Raw genomic sequence first — 26,715 nt, 5'->3', positions numbered from 1 at the left:
CCCTGTGGCATGCTCCCGGGCTTGTCTGTGTCCGGATTTGCCCTCTTGTAAGACCAGCAATCATACGGATTAGGGGCCCACCTCACTCACTTCGCAGTGCCTCATCTGAGCCCTGTCTCCCAGTAAGATCACATTCAGGGACGCTGGACGTCAGGGCTTCAACACGGGAATTTCTGGCGGATACAGTTAGAGCCATGGCAACTCAGAGCAGAAGATTCAGGCTTGAGTGCAGATCCACACTTCCCCTTTTTACCACCCACTGACATCAAAAAGCAAAGCTCAGGAGGATCCAGAGTAAAAGAAACTTATTTTAACTTTTGGAAAAAGAAACAGATGCTTTAGTAGTAACGGCTGCCGGCCTCAGACACACTTAGTACCCTACTGTGTGAGGCGGTGCGGTCGGCCGGCACGCAGGTGGCTTTCTCCTCTCTCTGCTTCAAGGGACAGCAACACACACACACACACACACACACACACACACACACACACACACCAAGCAGCCTCCATCTACTGAAGGTGACAGAGGTCAGTGGGATACACTCTGGGGACCCGGGCACAGTCCCATGACCTTGGCATAATCTGACTCTGGGCCACAAAACCAAGTCTGGACAAGCCTGGTGAGGATCTCACTCCGTACCTGCCTCCCCGAAATAGGCCAGTTCCCCAAGATCACCCTACAGAATAGCCTATTTGGCCAACTGCGAATTTGTCAAATTCACTGGTTTCTTAAAAACCTGTCTCTTTTTAGCGCCTCTAAAATTTACAGCAATTTGTACTGGAAGGATTGGCAGGGCCCTGGAGGGCTGTGAGGGCTCCGGGCTCTCTGGGGCCCTCACATCCTCCCTACCTCTCTGTGTCCCCACCTCTGCCTCTGCCCATCTTTCCTGGACTCTCAACCTCTCCGTTCTTTTTCTGACCCGTGGTCTCTCCCCTTCCTCTGATCGGCACTCCTCCATCCTCCCCTCCTGACTGTCTCTGGGTTCAGCGACCAGGGGATGCTGGGTATGACTGTGAAGGTTGTTCACTGCACAAAAGTACCCGGCTGGTTCTGCCTGCCAAGATCCATCTGGATGGATGCCCATTTCCATCTTGTGTCAAGGGGGTTGGGGAGGCCCCAGCAGCAGCCAAGCCTGCGCTCTGCGTGGATTCTTTTCCAACTCTCTTGGAGCAGAGAGGCCGCCTTCTTCGCACCAGCTCCCCAGAACTAGAGCAGAGAGGAGCTCAAGAAAATACCGAATGTTCTTAAAATGCCGTTGTGAAGTCAAAATGGAAACTGGTCTTTGGGACACCTCTTCCTCATTGAAAGGACTGTTGAAAAGACACATCGTACCCTGGCTAATGGTCTCTATTTTGCCCCCAAATCTAGAATCCAGAAAGGAATCATGATAAACTCAGAGGGGCCACCAAGAGGCCAAGTTTCTGTACCTTTGGAATCACCAGTGCCTTTCCTCAGGAGGAAGGGATACTGCTCCTGCTCCCTGACCGCAAGCTCCTCGCCGCCACCCTCGGCCCGTGTTCGCCACGGTTGTCTGCTGGACAAACTCAGCCTGTCAGGCCGCAGTCACCTTGCTGACACTGGTTGGCATTGTGTCTCTTCCCCTTGTCGCTACCGAGGGGATCGCTTTTCATCTGACGGTTCTACCATTTTCAAGATAACCTTTCGGAGGGACTTAAGTGCCCCCCCTTTCCTCACCCTGACTCCCATCAAATGACACCGATCAGTGCTTCTTCCCCAAGGCAGCTCTGAAGGAGGAAAAGGAAGGTGCTAAGGGAAGAGTATTTCTACTTTTTGACTTGACCCACCTCCCCAGTCCATCTTCATGGGCCTTTGCTGCCCTTCTTGAAGGAAAACTCCCGGATAAAGGCGTGAGGAAGAACCCGCTTTTGGAGTAGAACAGAGACTCTGAATTTAAATGGAAAGTCTACACTAGGGAATGGATGTATATGTGCATTGTAGTGTACTGAATATGAGTCTCTTATTAACTGTCAAAAGTGACACAGCCGTGGGGCACCTGGGTGGCTCGGTTGGTTAAGCGTCCGACTTTGGCTCAGGTCATGATGTCACGGTCGTGAGATCGAGCCCCTCATCGGGCTCTGGGCTGACACTGCAGAGCCTGCTTGAGATTCTCTCCCTGTCCCTCCGTCTCTGCCTCTCTCTCTCAAAATAAAAATAAAAAATAAAATAAAATAAAAGGGAAATATGTTAGCTCGTTACAAGATATACTTTAGGGGCGTCTGGGTGGCTCAGTCAGTTAAGCGTCTGACTCTGGCTCAGGTCATGATCTCACGGTTCATGGGTTCGAGACCCACATCAGGCTCTGTGCTGACAGCTCAGAGCCTGGAGCCTGCTTCCGATTCTGTGTCTCCCTCTCTCTCTGCCCCTCCCCTGCTCACGCTCTCTCTCTCTCTCTCTCTCAAAAATGAATAAACACTAAAAAAAAATTTTTTTAAAGTGATGCAGCCATATTTTTCACAGGCAAAGGCAGATGTCGAACCCAAAATGTCAGGGCCTGGAGAGCAAGTCCATTCGGATGGAAAGATGGGACTTTTGTTCTAGACAGTTACACATCTGCTTTTGAAAAGCAGTCAGCATCCCTGGGTCACTGAGTGTCTGCAGAATCTGTGGGGGTCAGCTCTTCTCAAAGACCCCAGGAGAAGAGCTAGTGTGCCAAAGAAGCAGAGCTCCAGAAAGTGCTGTAGTTCTAGGTGTTCTTCTTACAGAAGGCTGTAAGGCTGTTGGTGCCATCAGGAGGCTCGGAATCTATACGTCATACCATCCACTGGAATAAACACAACGTGTGCTGCTCTTGAGTGTTTCAGTGGCCGCTGCTACATTAACTTCCTGACACTAAGTTTTCTGTTTAAGTTCATTTCTTTATTTTGAGAGAGAGGGAGAGAGGCAGACAGAGAGAACACGAGCAGAGGAGGGGCAGAGAGAAAGGGAGACAGAGAATCCAAATCAGGCTCCGCACTGTGAGCATAAAGTCTGACATGGGGCTCGAACTCATGAACCATGAGATTCATGACCTGAGCTAAAGTCAGATGCCCCGACACTAAGAAGTTTTAAAATTAAAAAAAAAAACATGGGGCGCCTGGGTGGCTCAGTCGGTTGAGCGTCTGACTTCGGCTCAGGTCCGATCTCACGGTCCGTGAGTTCGAGCCCCGCATCGGGCTCTGGGCTGACGGCTCGGAGCCTGGAGCCTGCTTCGGATTATGTGGCTCCCTCTCTCTTTGCCCCTCCCCCCCTCATGCCCTGTCTCTCTCTCTCTGTCAAAAATAAATAAACATTAAAGAAAAAAATTTAAAAAAATGATAAAAACAAAACAAAACCAGACTCGAGAGTAAAGGGCCTCTTCCGAAAGCTTTAGAAGTTGCATAAACTCAGGGCGCCTGGGTGGCTCTGTGGGTTAAGCTTCTGACTCTGGACTTCAGCTCAGGTCATGATCTCACAGTTGGTGGGATCGAGCCCCGCATCAGGCTCTGTGTGGACAGTGCAGAGCCTGCTTGGGACTCTCTCTCCCTCCTTCCACCACCGCCCCTTTGTGCTCTCTTTCTCTCTCAAAATAAATAAATAAAAATTAAAAAAAGTAAAAGTTGGGTAAATTGAGTATAAATAAGGAGACTCTCGCCCACCAGGGATGAGTGCTATCAGTACCCTTCTGACTCACGGTTAAGTCTTAATCGACGGATGTATTTATTAACGGTTCATGGTGCCCCTTCGGTGCCTGATAGGATACTCGGGCCTGAGGACAGAAGGTGGCTAAGTCACAGACCCTGCCTCGGCCACTTCAGAGCCAACAGGGAGCAACAGATACAAAGACTGAATACGGAAAGTGCTACAGGAACGTATACGTATACGTTATACGTATACGTTATAGCCACAGCTTAACATTTAGGAAAGAAAAACCAAAACCAAAACCAAAACCCCGTAATTGAAACTAATGTAACGCTGTGTGCCGATTATACTTCGACTTAAAAAAATTGTTTACTTGTCCCCCATGTCTTTTAAAGACAATTCCTGCGGCCAAGATGTTGGGCCGACTGAACCGTTGTAAGGATAATGTGTGAGACGCTTGATTAGCTGCAAACTCAAATACTACTGTTTTTAGTGTGGAAGAAACCACCGTTTCAAGCATGGCGCCCACGTCTGGAGCCTCTGGGCCAGACAGCGGTTCCTACTTGCTGGACCCAGCAGGGTTTGGAGAGTGGGCTTGGAAGGCTGGCTTCTAGCTGGTTCTATTACAGGTGCTCGGGCGAGTCACTTATCCTCTCTGAGTCATTTCCTTTTCTAAGAAATTAAGGGTATTGATTAGCTCATCTCCAAGTTTCTTCCCAACGAAGGGCTTCGAATTTCTGTGAAAATCTACCCTGACGTACTTCTAGTTACAGAGGATAGGATTGGAATAATTAAACTGAAAAAAAAAAAAAGAAAGAAAAGCCTTTACGTGGGCAATCAAAGCATTTTTCTAGATCATTACCATGTCAAAATAAACCAGCTGCACTCGACTTAGAGGTGCAGGTTACAGCTCGTGCACCAAAGGAGAGAAGGAACAACCTTAACTCCGGTCGGGCAAAGTTCTCTGTCGGGCTCAACTGTAGCTGGGGGGAGATGTTTAAATGGAGTGACAGGCGACAGAGGAGAGCAGACTCTGGACTGCAGAGCCAGTGACAACCCAGAGCTTCTAGCTTTCAGGGAGGGATGAGGTCTAAGTCATAGCACCTGGCATCCGACTCGACTCAACTTTTGACTTCCAATCATTTCACATAGTCTCCAAAAGCTGAGGTCTGTTCCTGGAATAGAAACCTTCCCTCTGCTTTTTCTAAAATACTCTTTTAAACAGTTTCAAGGTTGCTCACTGTTTTCCTAATATTTTAGGGAACTATGGAGACATCTGCACGCCATAGAGAAATAACGCAAATAGGGGAGCAGGGTTGCCTGGGGTAACCTGTCCCGACTAAGCAGGCGTGCTATCAGACATACTTCCTCGGTGAGGTGGCACAGGACTATGTTTCCAACACCCCTACTCCCCCCCCCCCACCCACCCACTTTCATGAGGGATGAACTGGCGGGAGGGGCAGGTTGGGGTCAAGGGGCGGTTGAGGACACAAGGTCGTGATGTGTGATGGATGGGACAGGCTATTTGTCTCGTGTTGCCCTTGTTATGATCTATTCAAGTGTTGGATCAATGGATCAAATATTAAACGGTGGGCTTTGGAAAAACACCCATTGAAGGTTTTCCTTAAAGAATCTTTTCTTTTAAGTTTATTTATTTATCTTGAGGGAAAGAGAGACACAGATAGAGAGGGAGAGGAGAATCTCCAGCGGGCTCTGTGCTTCAGCACAAAGCCCTATGCGAGACTCGAACTCGCGAACCTTGAGATCATGACCTGAGCCGAAATCAGGAGGAGGACGCTTAGCTGACTGAGCCACCTAGGTGCCCCTCCATTGAAGGTTTCAATTTTTTTTAATGTTTACTAATTTTTGAGAGCGAGAGCGCGAGAGACAGAGAGAGAACATGAACATGAGCAGGGGAGGGGCAGAGAGAGGGGGAGACACAGAATCCGAAGCAGGCTCCAGGCTCTGAGCTGTCAGCACAGAGCCCGACACGGGGCTTGAGCTCACAGACCTCAAGATCATGACCTGAGCCCAAGTTGGACGCTTAACCAACTGAGCCACCCAGGCGCCCCTCCATCGAAGGTTTAAAACATGTGTAGGGCTTGAGTTTAAGGACCACTCCCAGGGTTCAGCAAGCCCAATAATCCCTTTGATAACAGTTAGAAGGGCTAAAGTTACAGTGTGCCTCTCATCAGGGCAACCAACCCTTCTGCCTTAGGTCCTCATCATCAGTCACTGATGATAAGAGCTGCGTGCCCCCGGCATTTCTGGAACATACTTATATTGTACTTTATACATGGAGACTTTCTACAGGACTTACTAGGAAATGTGTAGTCACTACAACAAACAAGAAAAACCGAACCAAGTTCAAAAGCCCCGCATTTCTTTTTACCTCCTTCTCATCTCCGTCTTTAGAACTCAAAGGGCACAGTCCACAATGGAAGTTTGGTTATAAATGTTTTTTTTTTTTCTTTTCTTTTTTTTTTTTTTTGGCTACTACAAACTATCTTAAATTATATACCATGTGCTTAGGGTTATAGAGCCTGTATATCCATGTTTTTTGAACAGTATCTTCTACACTTAAATTGCATGGCGGTTGATATAGAAGGATGTGTGTTGCTTATTTAGGCTGTGCACGGTGCGTGCTGTTATCCACGCTTGTCCACAGCTGTATCCTCGAAAACGGCACCGGGCTTGGGACCTCGTAGGTGCTTGATAAGTACGCGTCGAATGATGAATAAATAGATAGGACACAGCAGCGGTATAAGGGTGATCAGCGAAGGGTCTTTTACGGGGGTAACTGAAGTAACACCAACAAGATTTGGAAGAGGGACGGGGATGTTTATACAGTTGACGGATGTTTAAAAATGGGCCAGCAGTTACTCAGGAAGACAAGAGTATTATTAAAACGAAGGGCAAAGTCTGCCCTTCTTCAGCATGTTTAGAAGTCTCTGGAAACGTCAGAAGTCTACCCCTTCTTCCTGTATTCAATGACCTTCCTAAATAACTGCTGTTCATACTTGGGGACAATAACGTTTTAAAGAGGTTGTTATTTAATTCCGTATAACATCACAGTATGGAATACCAGGCGTCTCCCTTTAAAACTGCCATTTCCCCTTTCCACAAACAACAACGGGGGGGGGGTGGTGTCGGTCTCTCTCCTTACCGTGAGTGACAAGGCCATGCAGACGAACGTGAACTTCTTGATGTGGGCGGCTGTCACCGTGTTGCTGGTGCTCACCAGTTTATTGCTGGGGTTATTCTAGGGCGAAAGAAAGGGACAGTGGTTATCCTGACCACACGTGCATCTTGAAGAGCATCTTGTTTTGGTTTTATTGGATGTGTCTGAAGTACGGGTGTCACCTGACAGCTGGGAGGACGGCTGTCACTTTCTCTCTTAGACAGCTGTCAGCACTTTCTCTCTTAGACAGCTGTCAGGTTTCTGGACTTGAACGTGAACCGGAGGGGGTTCTGGACGGAACTCTGGGCAGTGTCTCCTGAGTCTGTGTTCCCTGGGCGCTGGCCACCCACCCAGTCTAGTCCAGGGCCCCGGCCCGGGTGGCCCCTCCTGGCCACCTGGCACCTCCTCGAAGCTACAGCCCAGCTCGGTGACCTTCGGGGCCCTGTCCTCCCCACCAGCGGGCATTCTCGGCCCTGCCTGCCCTGACCCAGACTCCTCCACTTGTATTCCAGACACAACCTCTTCCTCTTCCCCTATCACACTTGGTGTTTTCATGTCTCTTTGGATCTTCTGAATTTCAAAGCTACCCTCTTCGGGGCACATCACGGGCACAGCCCGTCTGCTTCTTGAAGCCTCTCTGATCTTATAGCCCGAAGTGCCCCGGGGCCCCACTTCCTGGAATGCAGGCGAGCCCAGAGCTCTCTGGAGGTGCGTACGCTGCAGGGGGCACGTGTGGAAGGTGCACACTGGTTGTGGATACAGAACTGGGCACCTCACTCTTCCCCTTGGCTCCTGCCCCTCAGCAGTCTTTCTTGCGGAGAAGGTGCTCACTGCCGCCACACTGAATTTTAAGCAACCAGTGCGGACGGCCCAAATGTCCTCTCGCCCATCCTGAGGCTTGCTCAGACCATCCCAGCGCCACTGCTAAGCAGGCCTAACACCCGATCAAACTGGCGCCTGGCCCCTCATCACGAACACCAGCGGAGAAAAAGACCCCCTGGCCTCCACCAGGGATCCAGTTAGTCCCAGGGGCGACCGACAGAAGCACACTGGGGCTCCTGGCTCGCGTCCCGCTGGATGAAAGACGCAGAAGCAGAGCGGATACGGGTTCTACTGGGAAAAGAGCTTCTGATGGTTCCTTTACTTTGGGAGCTCAGGCGGTCTCCCCGGTCCCTTCCCCCTGCACGTGCCGTGCCGCCAGCACAAACCTCTGCTCGGGCCTGCGTCATCCCAGCCTCTAAAGTGGATCCGTTTTTCTGAACAACAGAGTTTGCCGCCGCGGCAGAGTGCAAGTCTCTCCACCTCCCCCGCCCCGGGGATTTGCGAGAGAGGGGCCCGAGTGGGCGCGCCACAGAGAGTCAGGAAACCAACCCGGGAGCGCCATGTCGCCCGTGGGGGACAGCAGCGTGGCGCAGCGCCTTCGCGTGCGCTTTGGTTTCTACGCCCGCAGTCCGTTCCGCCAGCGTGGTTGGAACGAACACACCAGCAGGGACCATTAGGTTGGCGTCCGTGTTTCGTTTTGTTTGCCTCATCTGCTGAGCAACATAGCCCTTCGCGGGTGAGAACTGAACGTCGGGGAGATTCTGCACGAGTGGAAAACACTCCCCGTTGCTGCTATTTAGTGGGAGCCACCAGAAGTTATGCAAGAAATGTTAGATCTCTTGGGGCGCCTGGGTGGCGCAGTCGGTTGAGCGTCCGACTTCAGCCAGGTCACGATCTCGCGGTCCGGGAGTTTGAGCCCCGCGTCGGGCTCTGGGCTGATGGCTCGGAGCCTGGAGCCTGTTTCCGACTCTGTGTCTCCCTCTCTCTCTGCCCCTCCCCCGTTCATGCTCTGTCTCTCTCTGTCCCAAAAATAAATAAATAAAAAAAACCCCAAAAACGTTGAGAAAAAAAAAATGTTAGATCTCTTAGGCCGGAGCCCACAAAGAGGCTAAGGATCTCAACTGTCAATGCGGCAAATTCTGCAAGTCCACACAGAGGGGTCTCAGATTTGGGCGAACAGACAGCATTCACGCGAATGGCTCAGAGGACCTCCCTGCCATGCTTGGAACAATGAGCGAGGCCCCACAAGGGTTCTGAGCCACACCAGTTGCTGGCTGGAGGTACATGCTCGTTCAAGGGATTTTTTCGTAGCACCTAACCTCTGTGATCGCGAACGAAACCGAGTTTTTCTTGGATGCGCCTGCTGAAACTGTATCGTGTTACATTGTTAAGTTTTATTATTTCGAGGTAGCCAAAAAAAAAAAAAAAATTCCAGATGAGACTTCCTCCCCCAGCCTGGAGGCTGTGACTCTTCAGTGCTTCCTGTTCTCATCACGTTTTCTTACATAATCTTGGTCTCCAAGAGCTAGAAATTTAGCAAGAAGACTTCTATGCATTTTGGTTTTCTAGGATTTACTTCTTTTTTTTTTTTTTTTTTTTAGCTCTTGTTTTTTTTTTTTTTTTAAGTTTATTTATTTATTTTGAGAGAGACAGAGACAGTGCAAGTGGAGAAGGGGCAGAGAGAGACAGAGAGAGAGAGGGAATCCCAAGCAGGCTCCTTGGTGTCAGCACAGAGCCTGACGCAGGGCTTGAACTCATGAAACTGAGATCATGACCTGGGCAGAAACCAAGAGTCGGACACTAACCAACTGAGCCACCCAGGCGCCCCTGGGATTTACTTCTCTATGCACGTGACTTAAAACGAAGATGACAATTTCTATCAATAGGTTGGATTAAACTCACTCAAACAAGAATTACAAGGAGGAAAATCTCCCGCAAGCCACTCGTGCCTCAAGTTTGCTCTCAGAGCATTTTTAGGAGATACGCTGCTTCCTGATGTTGCGAGATGCTGATGTGTGAAACGGGGAGTGGGTCCAGCTCGTCGTCCAGTGGGGAGGTTCCACACCCAGTGAAGAGATCCGGGCAGCACCACCGCCCTGTCTTGTTAGGCTGCATGGTGGGCATCCCTGAAGTGAGCTGCCATTCACGGGTGAGTATGGGGCTGGGAACAGAGGCAGGTGACACCATGGGGGATGTACAGGGTGGAAGGATGCCGTGGATGGGGACGTGTGACAGAGGGTGTGTGTGTGTGTGTGTGTGTGTGTGTGTTTGCACGAGTCTGCTGGTAGACCACAGAGAAGAAGGTGGACCCACAGTGGATACTGTCTTTCCAGACTTGAGTCTCCGCCCCTGGCTCATCCCCACTCAGAGATGCCTGGGGCGGGGGGGGGGGGTGTGTGCCCTGGGTCAGGGAGGCAAGCTGGACAGGAAACCTTTCTGGGGCCCCACTCCACAGCTATTGCTCTTTTCTAGAAGCCCACAAACAACTAAATATTCGAGAATCCGGAGGCTATGTGAAAGAAAGAGCTAAGCGTATATAGCCTGTGGCTGGGCCTTGCTCGTGTGGCCTCCCAGGATTTCCCACGTCCACGCGAGTCTGGGAGCGGGGGGCTGGGGTGAGGGGAGGAGGGAGGCCAGCTTTAGCTAGTCAGAGCCCAAACTGCCTGTGCTGGCCAAAACTGATGTGCTGGGGCCCCTGGCCAAGAGGCCTCCTCTCCTCACATCCCAGGACTCTTGCTGGGGGAAGATAAAGTGGTATCGGCCGTGGCTCTGAGCTTGTCCTGGAGAAGTTCAAGGCAAAATAGCTGCTTCTTTCCCCATTTTTCATTTTAAAACATCGTATACTATCTTTTGGGGGGGGGTATGTTTTGCTGTAAAAGTCTATAGGTTCAAATAACTGAGCTTTCATGAAATAGACATGAATTAAATGATTGGTGGGACTGTCCCCCCCCAGCCACAGGCTGCAAGTCTGAAGGGTCATGTGCCTCCCTAGGGCGTGACAGCAGCCGCGGAGGGGGCAGAGCTGTTGTTAACAGAGGCTTTCAGCTGGAGTAAGTCTGCTGCCTCCAAACGAACCTGGACCCAGGTCGGCCGTGTGGACAACTTCAGCGCGCATGGTCTCAAGTGTTGAACGAGCTCCGTCAGCCTAGGAGCTCAAGCGCACCACCCTGTCTGTTCCTTCACATCTGCTCTGAGGTCAGTTTAGTCTTAGTTTTATTTAATAAACAAAAGACAGAGGCAAAATGCAACGTATTCAGTTTTCTTGAGAGTCTATTTTCCCTTCGCAAAAAAATTAATGATACCTCAACAGGAACAACCTAAAAGCGGATACGGTTCGGAGGGCATTGGAGAACTGGCATCCGGGTAAGCTGGATAGCCTCTGTTATTTCCTGAGGGAACTGTTTCACAATTACGTTTGACCCCCTCGACGCCACGGTAACCTTACAGAGGGAGGTGAGACGGGGAAATATCAAAGTTTTCCTCATCAGAGATGCCTGTCCATCAAAAGCTAGTTTTAAAGAGTGTGTTTTAGGCACCACGCCGCACGGGTTCTCACCTTGTCAAAAGCAGGGTAGACGGCACGGATTTCCGTCAGCCATCCATATGGCATGTGACCCACAGGGTATGTGGCTGTCAAAATTGCCACCGCCTACAAGAGGAAAAGCCAGCAGAATTAGCGCCCACATCCCCGAGAGAATTTCCAGTAGCTGCTGTTTGCCCCATGGCAGCATGAGCCATCTCTGGGGTGGCCGCCACAGACAGATAACCCCACACTGGGTGGCAAGCATTGGCCGGCCACAGGACAGCCCCGGGGGAAGCGGGGAAGGGGCAGGTGGTCCACTGTGACCATGGATGGGAGTGGGGTACAGGAGCCCAGGTAGCGCATGGAGACCAGGAGGATGCATCTTCTTTACACGAATCCAAAGAGAAACAGCTCTGGGTTGTGGGCTGGACAAGCTACAGTTTGAACCCAGGCCCACCAGACCAAGGCTCTCTGCTCTTTCCATTGACCCGAACGGAACCCTCCAGGCTAGCCCAGTTCTGGAGTCTCAACATGCGATTTTGAGCCCGCTCTGCTCTCTGGGTAGTCTTTGCTCAGGGTCCGCCTCTATGCCTCCATCTTGTTCCTGCGGGTGGCCTGGCGGTGGCTCTGTGGCCCCCTCCTTCCAACTCAACTCACTTTTCATCTGTCCAGCCAGGACAGCCTAATTTTGATGTTTAACTTAAGAAGACTAAGTAAGTATTTCTTACGGGAAACCAAACATGTTCTTCCGTGGAAATGAGACTTTCTCTTCCTATGTGAGTGAAAAGGAAGGGGTATGAAAACAAAGCACTGAACCCCACATGTTGGCGAGTTCAGCTCTGGCTGGCTAGTAAAAGCGAAGTTCAGCCTTCATCTGTTTTAATGAACATCACATTGATGCCTGGAACATGAAGTGAGGCCCCCGCTGGGGGAAGAAACCGCTGTGAGGGTAGAGGGGTAGACCCGAGTCAAACCTCCGCTTGGTCACCTACCAGCGGCGTGAAGTGTGGACCCACTCAGACCCCCTTTCTGTTCCTCTAGCAGAACCGTGGGAATAACGGCACCCGTCACACAGGGCGGTGGGGAGTCAACGCAATGTGCGTAAAGTGCCCTCACATAGCGGATGGTCGATCAACGTGGCTCCTGTACCCTCTGTGCTGGGCCTCTAGGTCATGGAGGTCACTACAGAAACGGCTCCAATACATCACTTGCCTTGTCGTTTTTTTTTTTTTTTAAAGGGGATGATGGAGTTCTGGCACAGAGGTGGTGGGGGTCACGTACTTTCTTTTCCTGTGCGACTGAAACTGAAGTCGTTAACTGAAAAAGCTGCTGGGTTACAGGAGCCACCCAAGATGACGACCTTCATGATCCAAAACACAAAACCCAGGAACCAACTGAGGCAGGAGAAGGTGTCCTGCTTGGGATTTATGTGCTTCCCTTCCTAAGCCAACACGAGCTGCTTCCCAGGACATGGAAACTGGCACGAGACCCCGGGCGGGAGACATGCCGAGAACACATTCAAGGGCAACGAGCAAAACCAGAAGGCCCTCAGGGGCGGCCACCAGCCCTCCTGAAGGACCAGCACTTCCGGAGACGGAATCGATTCTCCAGAAGGCAGCAGAGGAGGGAACGAACGAAGTAGCTCTATTTGTTCGTCCCATCCTTGAGAGATGGAAAAAATGATTCCACTCTTTTTTTTTTTTTTTTGGAGCAGCTGCCAGTTTCCAGATAGATTTCTTGAGTTGTGAGTGAGTAGATGAGGGAGGTCTTCATTCGGAGGAGGGCAGACTGCCACAGAGCACGCAGGGCCGTGACCGCTGGGCCGTATGTGTAGGAAGGCGGAGCATGAACAGGCGAGAGAGGCCGGGGTCACGATGGAGGCACCGGCCCTCACAGTCCGGGCGTTTTTGTTGCTGTGTCCGGCATAGCGTCTAGTCTTCGGCAACCACAGTGAAACAGCATCATGCCGACTCCACGGAAAAACGCAAAGGCCATTGGGCGGGAGGCGGAAAATCTGGATTCTGAGGCCAGCCCAGCTTCTTGCTAGTTTCGTGTCCTCGCCTCTGTTTTCTCAAATGGCCAATGAGAACAATGAAGGAGCTGTCTCCTTCCATACTCATAAATAAGGAAGAAATGCTGTGATTGTAAGACCCTCATGGCTTCTGAGTGTGAATGTGTCACATAATTTAATACCACAGGATTACTGAAGCTCTCAAGAGGGACCAGAGACAAGCTTGCATCCACCTTCCCGCCCCCATTCTTCATGAGGTGACTACAAGCCTCCCCCTCCCCGCCCCGGCCCCCCATCCCCAGAAAGTGCCCTACCTCTGTCGCTGCAGAACTTCCACCAAGGTCCCGGGAAACAAAGAGGTTGACGATCGGTCTACTGATTCTCTGTGTAGCCAAGATGAGAGCCAGGGGCCACCAGAAGCTCAGCATCTTCCTTATCGTTGCATCCCCCTGTGTCAAGAAATGGAGAGAAAGGGTCACTAGGCTCTAGAAGCAGAACAGGAGAAACACTTCAGAGCCAAACCTTTTCCTTCTGGTGTCAATCATGCGTCAATTCATTGTACTTAAAAAAAAAATGGCATAAGGAAAGCCTCTGTAGCCAAGCCAATCTGAATGAAAACAAAACGTACAGTCTTATTCGAAATTAACTCAGACGGCTGGCAAGCTGCTGTGAAATCAAAACACACATTTAAGTATGATGGATCCACATCACTGTTTTCCAAAGAGGGAAGCTCTACACTCAGGCAGACCCCGATTCCACGGCCTGAGAAGCAGGCTGGAAATTAGTTTTTGTTTAAGTCATCAAATGGACTGGCTAGAAGCCACGTCTGTAAGAGGTAACTCTCGGAAGTAAAAAAAATTACCGTAATTTATTTTGTAACCCGTCAGGTCACGGATGCGCCTAATTGTTTGGGCACCGTGCAAATCAGCGACAAAGATTCTTATTCTCGAAGCTCTCACAGAAGTCATGTAAATGTGCAGAGGCGTAAAAATAAGAACACGGTCAAGAAAATGTGGTTTGTTAAGAATTCTACAAAGTAAAGATGTGTGCAGTCTTTAAAGCCTGGCTTTTGTGATTTTATGATTTTGATTCTTCAGAGGTGAAGGGTCACATCATGGAACCAGGTCAGCTGCTCTGGTTTCCCTGTGCTGGTGGCTCAATGTTACGAGACGGATTGTTACGATCAAGACCAATTTGATGTGGTTGTCCTAGTGACGGAAACAACGAGATCAGATTTTATTGACGGCCTGCCTCTCGGATGGAGGTAAGTGGTCAACGTAATTATTGTTCTGACATGACAGGGGTACCCTGTGGTCAAAGGCGGGATCAGGGACTTATTCCGGGCCCTTAGGGAACCAAGCATATCTACCTTACAGCTAGATGGAAACACAGCCCAGTGACACCCGATAACGAAGGTAGAACAGATGAGCATACACGTAAATCAGATGCTGTTGACACTGATGATGAAAAAGTGCTTGGGCCACTGGTGTAAGATCATACCCTGCTTCTACCCGACTCAGCTTCGGAGGTGCAGGCCAAGCTCTGTCTCCATCCAGGAGCCTCTCAGACCTTACCGCTATCTCCTTTCTCTGAGCTTCCGTGGCCCTCGTGTCCCGTCTGCAGGTCTACATGCTCTCCTGGATCCACGTCTGAGTGTCGCTTCTGTGTTGGTCTTAGCTACCAAATGAGGTGTGCTACGTTGCTTGAGGATAGAGACCCTGTTTAAAACGTTTCTGGGCCCCTCCACGGTACCTGTAGGCTCTGCTCGCTCCACAGAAGGTACGTGAATGCACAACTGTGTTTGGCCCGTACAGAAAGCATAAACAAAGCCTGGGGCCCTGCTGTGAAATTAAGAATAACCCAAATATGAGTTTAAAGGTACTGCGGGTCCTAAAACACTTGTTGATTAATATGTAAGTACCGTGCGCTATTGGATTGCCCCACTGGAGCTCCATTTTGATGAATGACTGACTTTTGACAATAGAGGGTAAGAAAAACCGAAACTGCTATACCTACTCGCCCTGACCTGACTCACTGTGCCTCGGTCTCCCTGATACGCAACGAAGGAGGCTGAACAGTGCCCTCTAAGACCTCTTCTATCTCCAGGGGCCCCTTCATTCTCCGACCGTCTCCCCTGTGGCCACGACCTAGCACTTGACAGCTTGGAGCATGTGCTTCTTGTGCGGATACCCCCAATTCGCAAAGGGCCGGGGCAGCACTCGGCCGCCGTCGGAGGCACAGACGGGGTGTCGGCGAGTTCTAAGGACGTACCCCCAGCTCCGGTCCGCTCCTGTCGGGGATGATGTCGTGGATGTTCTTGTAGTAGCCCAGGCACAGGGTGGTGCAGCGCACAAGGGCGCCCATGTACAAGGAAAGGATGGGGATGAGCAGAGGCTCCCTGCATTCCAGGTGACTGTGAAGCAAAATGGCTACAAAAACGACCTGAGAGATAGGAAAACGAGAGCAAGTCAGGGGGGAGAAGATGGAGCCCGTCGACAGAAGCACAGTCCACCCTCTTGCACCCCGATGAGACACATCTCTGAGTGCAAATCCCGACGCTGAGGAGGAGAACGGAAACTTGGGCTGAGGCTCAAGGCCACGCTCAGAATTCAGGGTCAGATGCCTGGGGTTCACCGGAAGGGCACACGATCGTTTTGCCATATTCACCACGAAGGTTCTTTGAAGGTAACTGCACATCTCATTAAGGTTATTGCTAAAAAAAAAAAATATCTGGAAACTTTGGGCTCCTAGATTCCCAAGAGATGTGGCAGAGGTTTGCCCTTCTTGAACCTGGATCCCGACACGCACAGGTCACCCACACGGGAGGCCCTAAGTCCACAAGGAAACAGTAGTGGTGATCAGTGATGTCTATAGAAAAATACACATTTAACATTTACAAGATGCAATTCATTAAAAATGCTGCTAAAGGCACCAATGTTAATTATTATAAGGCAAGCCAGATTAAAATTTAAAATACAAACATACAGAAGTGGAATAAGTCAACAAAATAGTCAAGAGGGATTGAAAAAAAAATAATCAAGTATTGATCTCTACTGACTGTAGAGTCCCCACAACAAATTTAACAACGTATTTAACCTTCCTGTCGGCAAAACTCAGACAAGCAGCCCAGTCTCTGTCCAGAGCCATCTGGGGATTCATACATTCAGGAGGGCACTGAGCATACTGAGTGCAAAAATAAAGTAATGGGGGAGGGGGACGATTCCTGAGCTACATTGACTTTATTTTTTTAATGTTTATTTATTTTTGAGAGAAAGAGAGAGAGAGAGAGAAAAGACAGGTGGGAGGGGCAGAGAGAGAGGGAGACACAGAATCTGAAGTAGGCTCCAGGCTCTGAGCTGTCAGCACAGAGCCCGATGTAGGGCTCGAACCCATGAACCGTGAGGTCACAAACTGAGCCCATGTTGGACGCTCAACCGACTGAGCCACCCAGGCACCCCTCGACTTTTCTTTTTTTTTAAAGATTTTATTTTTAAGCAATCTCTACACCTAACGTGGGGCTCAAACTTACAACCCTGAGATCAAGAGTCACATACATGCTCTACCGACTGAGCCAGGCACCCCGAGCTAGAGCGACTTTAATGGCCAAATATCTGTGGAACAATAGGCGTGCAAAATATACCGCCATCGAGTGATCCTGACCAGAGGAGGCTTATCCTGATCACTTCAGTGCCAAGAGATCAGTGATGACAGAAAGTTAAAAAGGAAGCTGGAGACTGAGCGTGATTAACTGGTTGAGTGCCTTCCGCTGCTGTAGGGAACACACACAGAAAAGCAGGGTAATACAGAGAAACTTCTGAACGCTGTAAAAGCATCAGATGCTAGAGGTGGTTTGCTGACAGCATCGATGAATCTCGTGCCCGGCTGTCCCTCTCAAACCCAGTAGATGAGGCTGACTGGGACAGGGAGCCTCCGGGGATGCAGGAGAGAGAGGCACTGCTTGGCCACACGGACGCACCAGGCTGCCCGCAGCACCGACAATGTGAATGGACACAAGTCAGGCCACATTCACACTCGCGCTCACGCTCTCGGAGGATACAGCAGAGCCCAGTGATAGAAGTCAAGATGCCCGGACCTGGCTCCGTGCCTGTTCCTTCCAAGTGAAACTATCAAATGTCAACTGAAAACGCGAACACCAGCTGGGGAAGCCTTGCTAAGGACGCACTGTGTTTGAAACAGAAGACCGGGGGGTTTGTGATGGGGCCAAGATGTGCAGTGATGTCTCTAAAGCATTAGATGCCTCTAAGGAGCCGCCATGCAAACTCACACTGGTGCATGTGCAATAAAGTTTGGCAGCTAGAAAACGTACAGAGCAAACTCAGATGACCTTGTGCAGAGACTGAAAACTCACTGTGCAAGAAATGAATACGTAAGGATCATCCCCCCCGCTGCTAAGTCCAGGAAAGACCCCCAGGGCCGTCAGGATGGCCATGCAAGATGGAGGCCTGCCGAGCAGAGCCACGGAGGAGGATGTGGAGGTGACGGAAAAAAGAGGGACTCGGCCGAAAGAAGGGCGAGTGTGGCGATGACAGGAAACAGCCAGAGAATCATGGCAGGCTATTTGGGACCGAGGGAAGGTGGGAAGCACTGGGCCAGTGGCTCTCACAGCCTCCCTGCGTGTTTAATAGCTCAATGCCATGTGGCCCAGCACCTGTCACAAAGCTGACACCATCACTGTGGATTGTATTGTTTGCCAACTGACAATAACACGGGGCAGGGGCGCCTGGGTGGCTAAGTCGGTTAAGCGTCCGACTCTTGATTTCGTCTCAGGTCATGATCTCACAGTTCTTGAGTTTGAGCCCCGTGCTGGGCTCTGTACTGGCAACTGGGACCCTGCTTGGGATTCCCTCTCCCTCTCTCTCTAGCCCCTCCCCTGCACGCGTGCTCTCTCTCTCTCTCTCTCTCTCAAAATGAAATGAAATGAAATAAAGTAAAATAACATGGGGCCTTCTGCAATTAAAGTCCAGAATTATGACTCTGAGTCTGATAAAGCCACCAAAAATACTGGGTTATTTTCTGAGGGGGAACCTAGGGCCTCACTGGTGAGGATTTTTCCCAGTGAGAGCCTGTTCTGTGCTGGCCTTGTACTGGGTGCCGGGATTCAGTGATCAATGAGATCATCCCAAATTCTGTCCTGGGGAGCGGACGGTCGAGCGGAGAAGCAGGGACCTTAATCACACAGTGGCGCTGGCGAGCGCCCGCTGACACAGGGAAGGAAGAGTGGCTGTGCTAGGACAGCCAGGCTGCTGTGAGGGAGGGCGTCTTCCTGGGTGCTGTCTGAGCTGAGACCTACAGTCTCCGCAGGAGACTAGCCAGGAATGGCAGGCGTCGGAGGCAGGTGGGGAGAACTGAGGCAGAACGTTTCCTCCCGGGGAAGATGGGGCTGAGGTGAAAAGCCCCAGTGGAAGGGGGCTCTGCCCTACCGAGGCCCCGAACGGAGTACCCGTGGCTGGAGTGCAGGAAGCAAGGGGACAAGAGGAGACTGCCAGGCTGGAGAGGAAGCAAGGCCAAAGGTCTTCAGTACCTTGTTGGCCGTGAGCAGGATTTTGAGTTTTTTACCTCAAGAACACCAGGAAGCAATTTCTTAGGTTTTTTTTTTCTTTCATGTTTATTTATTTATTTTGAGAGAGAGAGAGAGAGAGAGAGAGAGAGAGAGAGAGAGAGAGAGAAGGAGGGGAAGAGAGAGAATCCCAAGCAGGCTCCTTACTCAGTGTGGAGCCTGACATGGGGCTCCATCCCGTGACTGTGACCTGAGCCGAATTCAAGAGTTAGATGCTTAGCCGACTGAGCCACTCAGGTGACCTCATCAGGAGCAGCTTCCAAGCAGGGGATGAGGTAAAAGAACGGATTACAGGGGTAGCAGTGGGGAAGGGAGGAGGTGGGTCAGAGCAGAGGCAGAGGCAAGAGAGGAGACATCCGGGTGGGAGGGGAGGCAGAGATGGGGAGAGCAGGGCAGATAAAAGAAACATCTACGACTGGGGCGCCTGCCCGGTTGGTTAAGTGTCTGACTCTTGATTTCAGCTCAGGTCGTGATCTCACAGTTTATGGGTTCAAGCCCCATGTCGGGCTCTTCGCTGACAGTGTGGAGCCTGCTTGTGATTCTTTCTCTCTGCCCTCTCCTGCTCGTGTTCTCTCTCAAGATAAACTTTTTTAAAATAAAAGAAATATCTAGGAAAAAATCAAAAAGGCTTGATGGTGGGGCGCCTGGGTGGCACAGTCGGTTAAGCGTCCGACTTCAGCCAGGTCACGATCTCGCGGTCCGTGAGTTCGAGCCCCGCGTCAGGCTCTGGGCTGATGGCTCAGAGCCTGGAGCCTGTTTCCCATTCTGTGTCTCCCTCTCTCTCTGCCCCTCCCCCGTTTGTGCTCTGTCTCTCTCTGTCCCAAAAAATAAATAAACATTGAAAAAAAAATTAAAAAAAAAAAAAAAAGGCTTGATGGTGAACAGGGTGCTCGTAGGATGGTTCAGGGTTTCTGACCAGATGATGCGTGCCACTGATTTGCGTAAAACCGAAATGTCTGATAGAGAAGATAGGAATCCGAGCTTGGGGTGGCTTTGCAGGACCTGAATGGAGCTACCACAGGGACATTTAGATACATTGTCTGGAGCTCAGAGGAGAGGGCCTGGCTACAGATATTTGGTATCCAATCTGGAAGGCGGGCATGAATTAGATGTTTCTCCAACAGAACAGAACAGAGCGAGGAGACAGAGAGAAAGGTGCTGAGAAAGGTCCACATGTTCACAGCAATAGAGGAGGTGGGCCTTCAGAAGGAGGAGACAGACCAGGACCGTGGTGCTGAGTACCAGTGGGAGGGAACGTTTTGTGCAGGAAGGAGCAGTCAACAGAGTGAAGGGATGTCTGAGAAGTTGACAGGGAACGTCCACTGGGTTAAGTGACATGAAGGTCATTAGCAAGAACTATTTGGGTGGGCTGACGGGGGTGGAAGTCCACCTGGAGTCGGGAAAAGAATAAAAGAGAAGAAAAACAAAATGGAGACAGTGAGTGAAAACCGCTCTTGCAAAAAGTCTGGCTGTGAAGTAATGAAGACAGAGGATTGTGGCTAGAGAGGTACATGGGAGCCAGAAAAATCTTCTTATTGTCCCTGTCTTCAAATGTTACACGTTAAGAGAAATGACCCAGGGGAGACAGAATGGATCACTGATAAACTGAATAAAGTTCTTGAGAAAGCACGGAATCCAAGGCACAGGTGGAAGAAGTGGTTCTGGACCACAGAGAACGGACACCTCTTCTAAAATGGCGGAAAACGGAAGTGATGCCAGGGTGTGAAGGTAGGCTTGTAGGTTTGGTGGCCAGAAGTTGAAGAATTTGGTTGCTTCAATTTTCGTAGAGAAGTGGGGAGAGAGCTCGTCTACAGGGAGAGTGAGGAGGGTACGGAAGCCTCTGAGTTAGTTACTGTAGTCAGCTAAGGTGAGTGAGGAGACTAGGGATCCGTGGTTTGATTAGTCGGTCCTGTTGTGGAATTTCTTTATTGTTATTGTTATTATTATTATTATTGTTTTAATTTTTCTTAACATTTATTTATTTCTGAGAGAAATAACAGTGGGAGAACACCAGTGGGAGAGGGGCAGAGAGAGAGGAAGACACAGAATCCGAAGCAGGCTCCAGGCTCTGAGCCATCAGCACAGAGCCCGACGCGGGGCTCGAACTCACGCGTGGCGAGATCAAGACCTGAGCGGAGGTCAGACACCTAACCGACTGAGCCACCCAGGAGCCCCATCCGCTGTTTGAACTTCGTGCAGGAGCACTTGCTACCTGCACGCAGGTGGTGACAGGTGCATCACAGGGTGGTTCAGGAGTGGGATCTTGCCAGAAGGCTGAGATGAAAAGGCGGGAGGCAAGAGGATTTACAGTGGTGCAGCATCATTACTGAGCTAGGATCTTGGCCTCCCATCCTGGGGCCCTCAGCCAACTTCAGAAGGCAAGGGCTAGGACAGGAGGCCCGAGTAAGGTCTGACAACCCCAGGAGAATTCTCATTTTGATACTGAGCAAATATTGACCAGGTGATTGTGAAATATAACAGAGACGGCAGTATTTTTCATAAACCCTTTGGCATTTACTAGAACATAATGGCACCATTGAGAGTAATAGTGGCACAGAAAAGCATTGCCTGCGTGAACCACACCGAGAGCTTTCTTGTACTATGATGAGACACCAATTAGCTTAGTCAAATTTTTTTAAATTTTTTTTTCAATGTTTATTTATTTTTGGGACAGAGAGAGACAGAGCATGAACGGGGGAGGGGCAGAGAGAGAGAGGGAGACACAGAATCGGAAACAGGCTCCAGGCTCTGAGCCATCAGCCCAGAGCCCGACGCGGGGCTCGAACTCACGGACCGCGAGATCGTGACCCGGCTGAAGTCGGACGCCCAACCGACTGTGCCACCCAGGCGCCCCTAGATTAGTCAAATTTTTAAAAATGAGAGTTGCCACTGAAATTCAAGACGTTATAAACCATGTTCATTTTACCATTGGCCACTGCTTGCTATATATCCATGCTAAGGTGGTATTTCAAAGGACTTTGCCTAAGATCTATTTACTCATTGCCAAATCCGGCAGTTAAATGCTTTCAAGGAGCAAGAAGAGTAAAGCTGGGGGTGCAGGCAGGGGTAATAAAAGATTTAGGAACAAAAATTGCATTTATTCCCTCAGGCGTTTAAACTACAAGGTTTAAAATAACTACTTCACCAGGAATAGCCGGGGGCCAGATGGCATCTGAATCCAGCTCCTATCTTACTAACCAGATATGTTTATTCTGCATTTGCGAGCCCTCCCAGCAGGCATCGGCCAGGACTGGGTTTCAAACCGAGAAGGAAAAGGGCCGTGGGCGTGCTCAGCAAAGCATTTTTCAGGGAGACAGTGTTCTCTTCCACCCTTAGATGCCTACTATATTTATCGTAGGCAAAGTCCAGCTTTTCTATTTGTTTGTTTGCCCTTCAGAAAGCACGCATCTCAAAATACTCAGGGAGCTGCTGATGCGACTTGCTGCCCGTGAGAAGTCTTTGCTTTATTTCAAATTAAGTGATTAGAGTGAATAAGGCAGTTTAGTTCATGTCTCCGAGGACGAGTTAAGTAAAAGTAAGCTCCGGACAAAAATCTCCAGTAACTCACAAAGAAAATTAACAAAGATACATCAAGGAATGATGTTAGCCAGCGTTCGGGCGTGCACATGTGTGCGCAAACACACACACACACACACACACACACACACACACACACACACAGAGTGTTCATAGGCATAACATAAATTACTTTTAATAGTGATGCACGGAGTAAACGCAATTAATCTGGAAATGGAATTGTTGGTCTTTAGGGAGGTACTCACGGTCTGACCGTAGATTATTTCACAAAGGTGGCTAAAAGACTAGCACGTATGACGGGAAGAAACCAGGCAGAGATGCCTAGAAACATTCCCAGAAAGGAACTGGGGATCGGGAAAAGAGTTTAAGAAATCAGTCCATCCCTCTCCTCTGTGAAGACCTTGTTCTCCCAAACCCCTGATGGCAGGAACTATGCCTAATTTATAGATTATAGGAATTAGATCTAATTTCCTGCTGAAATGTTTCAGGCAGTATCCCCGGTGGCAGAGGAAGGGAAGGAAAATGGAAAATCAGGGTTGGTGCCAGACCCCAGGGGCCTGGATTCAGCAGGAAGCGTGCAGCGTGGGTCCAACGTCCTGGCTCTTTTGAAACGTGGGCGAATGACGTGTGAATGGCAGCCCTGAGCGGCATAAGAGCAGTTCCTAAGAGCTCCCTCTGGGACCGAGGGACAGACCATGTACTGTTGGGCCACACAGAGGGCCAAGTGTGCGTCCAGCCAAGTGCACAGTGACCCTCTGACCACCAGACATGTACTAGCTGGGACCTGATGGCTGTTTCTCGTGCGAGCCCAAACCTCTGCCACTGACTTTAAATTCCTACCACCCTCCAGCCAGCAGGATTATACACGCTTACGCTGCCAACGGCTTCGCTTTCTCTCTACTCTGACAAACCTTTGCCGAAGTCCACGTTTGATCTGGGGAAAGTCGGAATGCACGGCAGGGTGAATGAATGCAAGTGAGGCATGGGTGGGTTCTGTCACTCGCCAGAGAGAGGCTCTGAGCGGCACACAGACCACACGTACCTGAGCTATGACGTCTGAGATCGAGGCACATCCCACCAGGAAACTGTATTTGTGTTTCAGGAGAATGCCGGCGTGGGTCCATGCCTGCCGGAAAGAAAAGGACTGGGCGTGAGAGACGCTGTCAGCACTGGCTCACTTCTGGTCGTCAGGATTGCCTGGGAGTTCCTGAAATAGACTTTGTACCCCCCGACACCTTAGGAGCACAGGACAAATTTTCAGTTGGTCAAATGACTGGCACTTGGCCTGATGGCTAGGTGCACACAAGATTTTTTTAAGTGGCATCCGTGACGGCACGGTATTGATTTAGGACAGATTATACGCAGGCCAGTGTACTCCTTAGGTCCACGTGCCTGGCAGGAAAGCTGGGTGGCTACCAGGAACGGAGGAAACGCCGCCTCTCCCTCTCTGGGGCGGTCGGAGTGCCAGGCAGAAGCGTTCTCCTTACACGAAGCATGTTATAATGAGGGCTCCAGGTTGGTTCTAAGTTATTACAGTCATTATGGGTTCTCATCAGCTGATCAGGGCTCTAATGAGGGCTCTTCTTCCTTCTTGTCAAGCCAGGGCAGGATCTGATCTGACACCTTGCTTTTGAGGGCAACTATGAGGAAGGTCCCTCTGCGGGGAGCAGACCATGGAAAGCCCAGGGAAAGGTGAGTTTGGAGGCCGGGAGTTCAAGACAGGATCTGTTGAAAGATGATCCCTCTAACCTGTAAAGGCCGATGCGGACTGACATAGAAATCACATTTCATGTGAACTAAACGCAATCGGACAAATACAATTTATTCCCCTAGGTCTGTGTCGGGGCTGCACAGAGCAGCTCATCCTCCCTCAGCTCACAGGTCCCGAGGTGCCAGACGTGGAAAGAAATGCAAACCGTCGATAACGTTTGCAAATAGTGGCTTGTGGGCTATCTCTGTTGACCAAAGCCATCTGGATGGTAAGCTTTGTGGCTTTCAAATATTATCTCTCCAACCAATACACCAGGGCCACGGTGCAGGTATGGGTGTGTAGGGGGGGGAGCTTGGGGAGGGATCACCTGGCTCTTTATAAGTGCTCACCATTTTGTTCTTTTATTAGCAGTCTCCTACTGCTGGGTCTTTGGGGGCAGTTGATAAACGAAACACAGAAGTAAAGGGTGTTGATCACCAATGCTCTGGTGTCATACTGAGTTTTAGAAACTCTCTCATGGCAAATAAATACACCTGAAGGAAAATGGAACACGGGGCACGTAAGAGTCTGTGATTCGCTTTTAGTCCCGAGTCCCTGAAGTCACTGTATAACCGTAATTCTTCTACGTGTTTACAGAGTCCCCATACAGATGGTGGGTGGGCATTAGAGCAGTATCACAGATTCTGTCTGGGAAGCTGGGCTTTTACTTCGGATGTGATAAAGGTCACATCATTCAGTTCTCTGACTTCAAGCACTGTGGTGCCTCCTTAGGCCTGCGTGGACACCATGGGGAATCTGGTTTTAGGAAATCCCGCCCCTGTGCCTTTTTTCTTTCTTTCTTTTTTTTTGGGGGGGGGGGTGGGGGTAATGTGTCTTAAATTTCTTATTTGGGAATAAGTAAGGAAAAGAAAATCCAGGTACCAGTGCTCCAATGCCCAGATCCTCGCACCTACACTGATGTGACACCAACTGGGCATCAGGGCCTCTGTGTTGAAACTATGAGTTTAGGATTTAAGGTTACTGTGCCAACCGGTGGAAAGCGGGCAGCCATTCAGTGAGGCTGCATCAGTAACCTAACTACAGGCAGTTTGACACCGCTGATAACACTCGAGAAGAAGGACCACGGGCAATTGGCCTCGTGTCATCTCGCCAAGGATGTGGGGCGGTGGCCTCGCCTCCAGGCAGGTGCCCACTCACCTCATGCGTCTACACTACATAAAACTTGGGGTGAAGGGTGGTGAAAAATTGTACAGATTAACATATACATTATTTTAGAGAGAGAAAGAAAGAGAATCCCAAGCAGGTTCTGTGCTCAGCACGGACACTGGTATGGGGCTTGACCCCACGACCTTGGGATCATGACCTGAGCCGAAATCAAGAGTGGGACGCTCAAACCACTGAGCCACCCAGGCGCCCCCTTATTAACATATTTTCCCCCATATTAATATTTTTAAGTCTCCTCCTAAAAGTAATTTAAAATCGAGCCCAAAGAAGGGGTTTATTTTCCATCATTGAATATTATTGGAGCTATCTATATATAGATATAGATATATAGATATTTTTTTTTTTTTTGGCTAAGTCTCTTTTATACCTATACTACAGAGGAATAGAAAAAAAGCATTCTCTGAGCACTCTTTAGTATCATGACAAAGGATTTAATCTATGGCAGGGAGCTGCCCTTAGTAATGTATAAAGCTGGCTGTTAAAGTAATGAAATCCTACCAATATATTCAAGAGATTCTTATTCTAAAAAGATGTGGGTGGTTAAGCCACACCAATGGTAAGTTTATCAGAAAGCTGTCCTGATCCTTTGATCCTGAATATATCAGAAAAGATCTTTATAGTTAAATCAAATTTTCAAGTAGGCTCTCTGGCCTCCTGCCAGAACTTCTGACAAATACAGACAATTCTCATAATAAAACAAAGAGACAGGATGCACTGGTTAAAAGTCAACGGTCCACGGGAACCCTTCTACACGGCTGGTGGGGATGTAAAATGGTATAGCTGATATGGAAATCAGTATGAGGGTCCCTCAAAAATTAAAAATAGAATTATTGCATATTACATAATCTGTCAATTTTACTTCTCACTATATACCCAAAAGGATTAAAGCAGAAAACTCAAAGAGGTACTCGTACATCCATGTTCACAACAGCACTATCAAAACAGCGACCCAGGTGTCCACTGATGGATGAATGGACGAACAAAACGTGGTCCTTGTAAAGGACATTGTGACGTGCGCTACGACGTGGGTGAACCCTGAAGACATGCGAAGTTAGGTGAACCAGCCAGCCATACTGTCTCAGGCCACTCGTATGAAATCCCTGGAATGGTCCGTCCGATCCACACAGACGGTAGGACAGTGGTGCTAGGGGCTGAGGGGACGGGAGAATGGGAAGTTAGGGTCTAACGGGGACAGAGTCAGTTTCACGAGACAATAGGAGCTCTGGAGGTTCGCGGCAATGTGAAGTTACCTCACGCCATCGGACCGTATACATAAGAACGGCTAAAATGGTAAACTGTATGTTACGTATACCATAGTTATTTTTTAAAAAGAGCCAACGATTGATTACTCACCATGGCATCCATAAAAGGGAAGGCAGCAAGATACAGGAAGGCCCTTCTCGTTTTGTTCCCCACGGACTCGTCCACATGGTGCAGTTTATTGATAATGTAGTAGCCTAGGTCACTATAAGCTGCAAGGGGCCAAAAAAGACACACGGCAATGTTAGAAAA

At 49.7% G+C, this 26,715-nt stretch overlaps 1 protein-coding gene across 2 annotated transcripts in view; it reads right to left on the bottom strand.

The window, feature by feature from the left end:
- The window catches only part of ANKH (ANKH inorganic pyrophosphate transport regulator), a 141,036-nt gene that overhangs the window by 23,289 nt on the left and 91,032 nt on the right, over window positions 1-26,715 (bottom strand). Inside the window, exons 3-8 of one of the 2 annotated variants that reach the window (XM_011287018.3) lie at window positions 26,557-26,675; window positions 23,311-23,394; window positions 15,425-15,595; window positions 13,468-13,602; window positions 11,176-11,268; window positions 6,783-6,878 (exon numbers count right to left, since the gene is read on the bottom strand). In XM_011287018.3, the coding sequence (XP_011285320.1) occupies window positions 6,783-6,878; window positions 11,176-11,268; window positions 13,468-13,602; window positions 15,425-15,595; window positions 23,311-23,394; window positions 26,557-26,675 (698 nt within the window). The remainder of the gene's footprint in view (window positions 1-6,782; window positions 6,879-11,175; window positions 11,269-13,467; window positions 13,603-15,424; window positions 15,596-23,310; window positions 23,395-26,556; window positions 26,676-26,715) is intronic. The other variant, XM_019812703.3, reaches the window with a different exon arrangement.

Source organism: Felis catus, chromosome A1 (genome assembly GCF_018350175.1).
Source record: "Felis catus isolate Fca126 chromosome A1, F.catus_Fca126_mat1.0, whole genome shotgun sequence".
In the NCBI taxonomy this organism is placed as follows: Eukaryota; Metazoa; Chordata; class Mammalia; order Carnivora; family Felidae; genus Felis; species Felis catus.
Note: the sequence above shows the minus strand (reverse complement) of the source record. Positions and strands in the feature narration are given on the sequence as shown.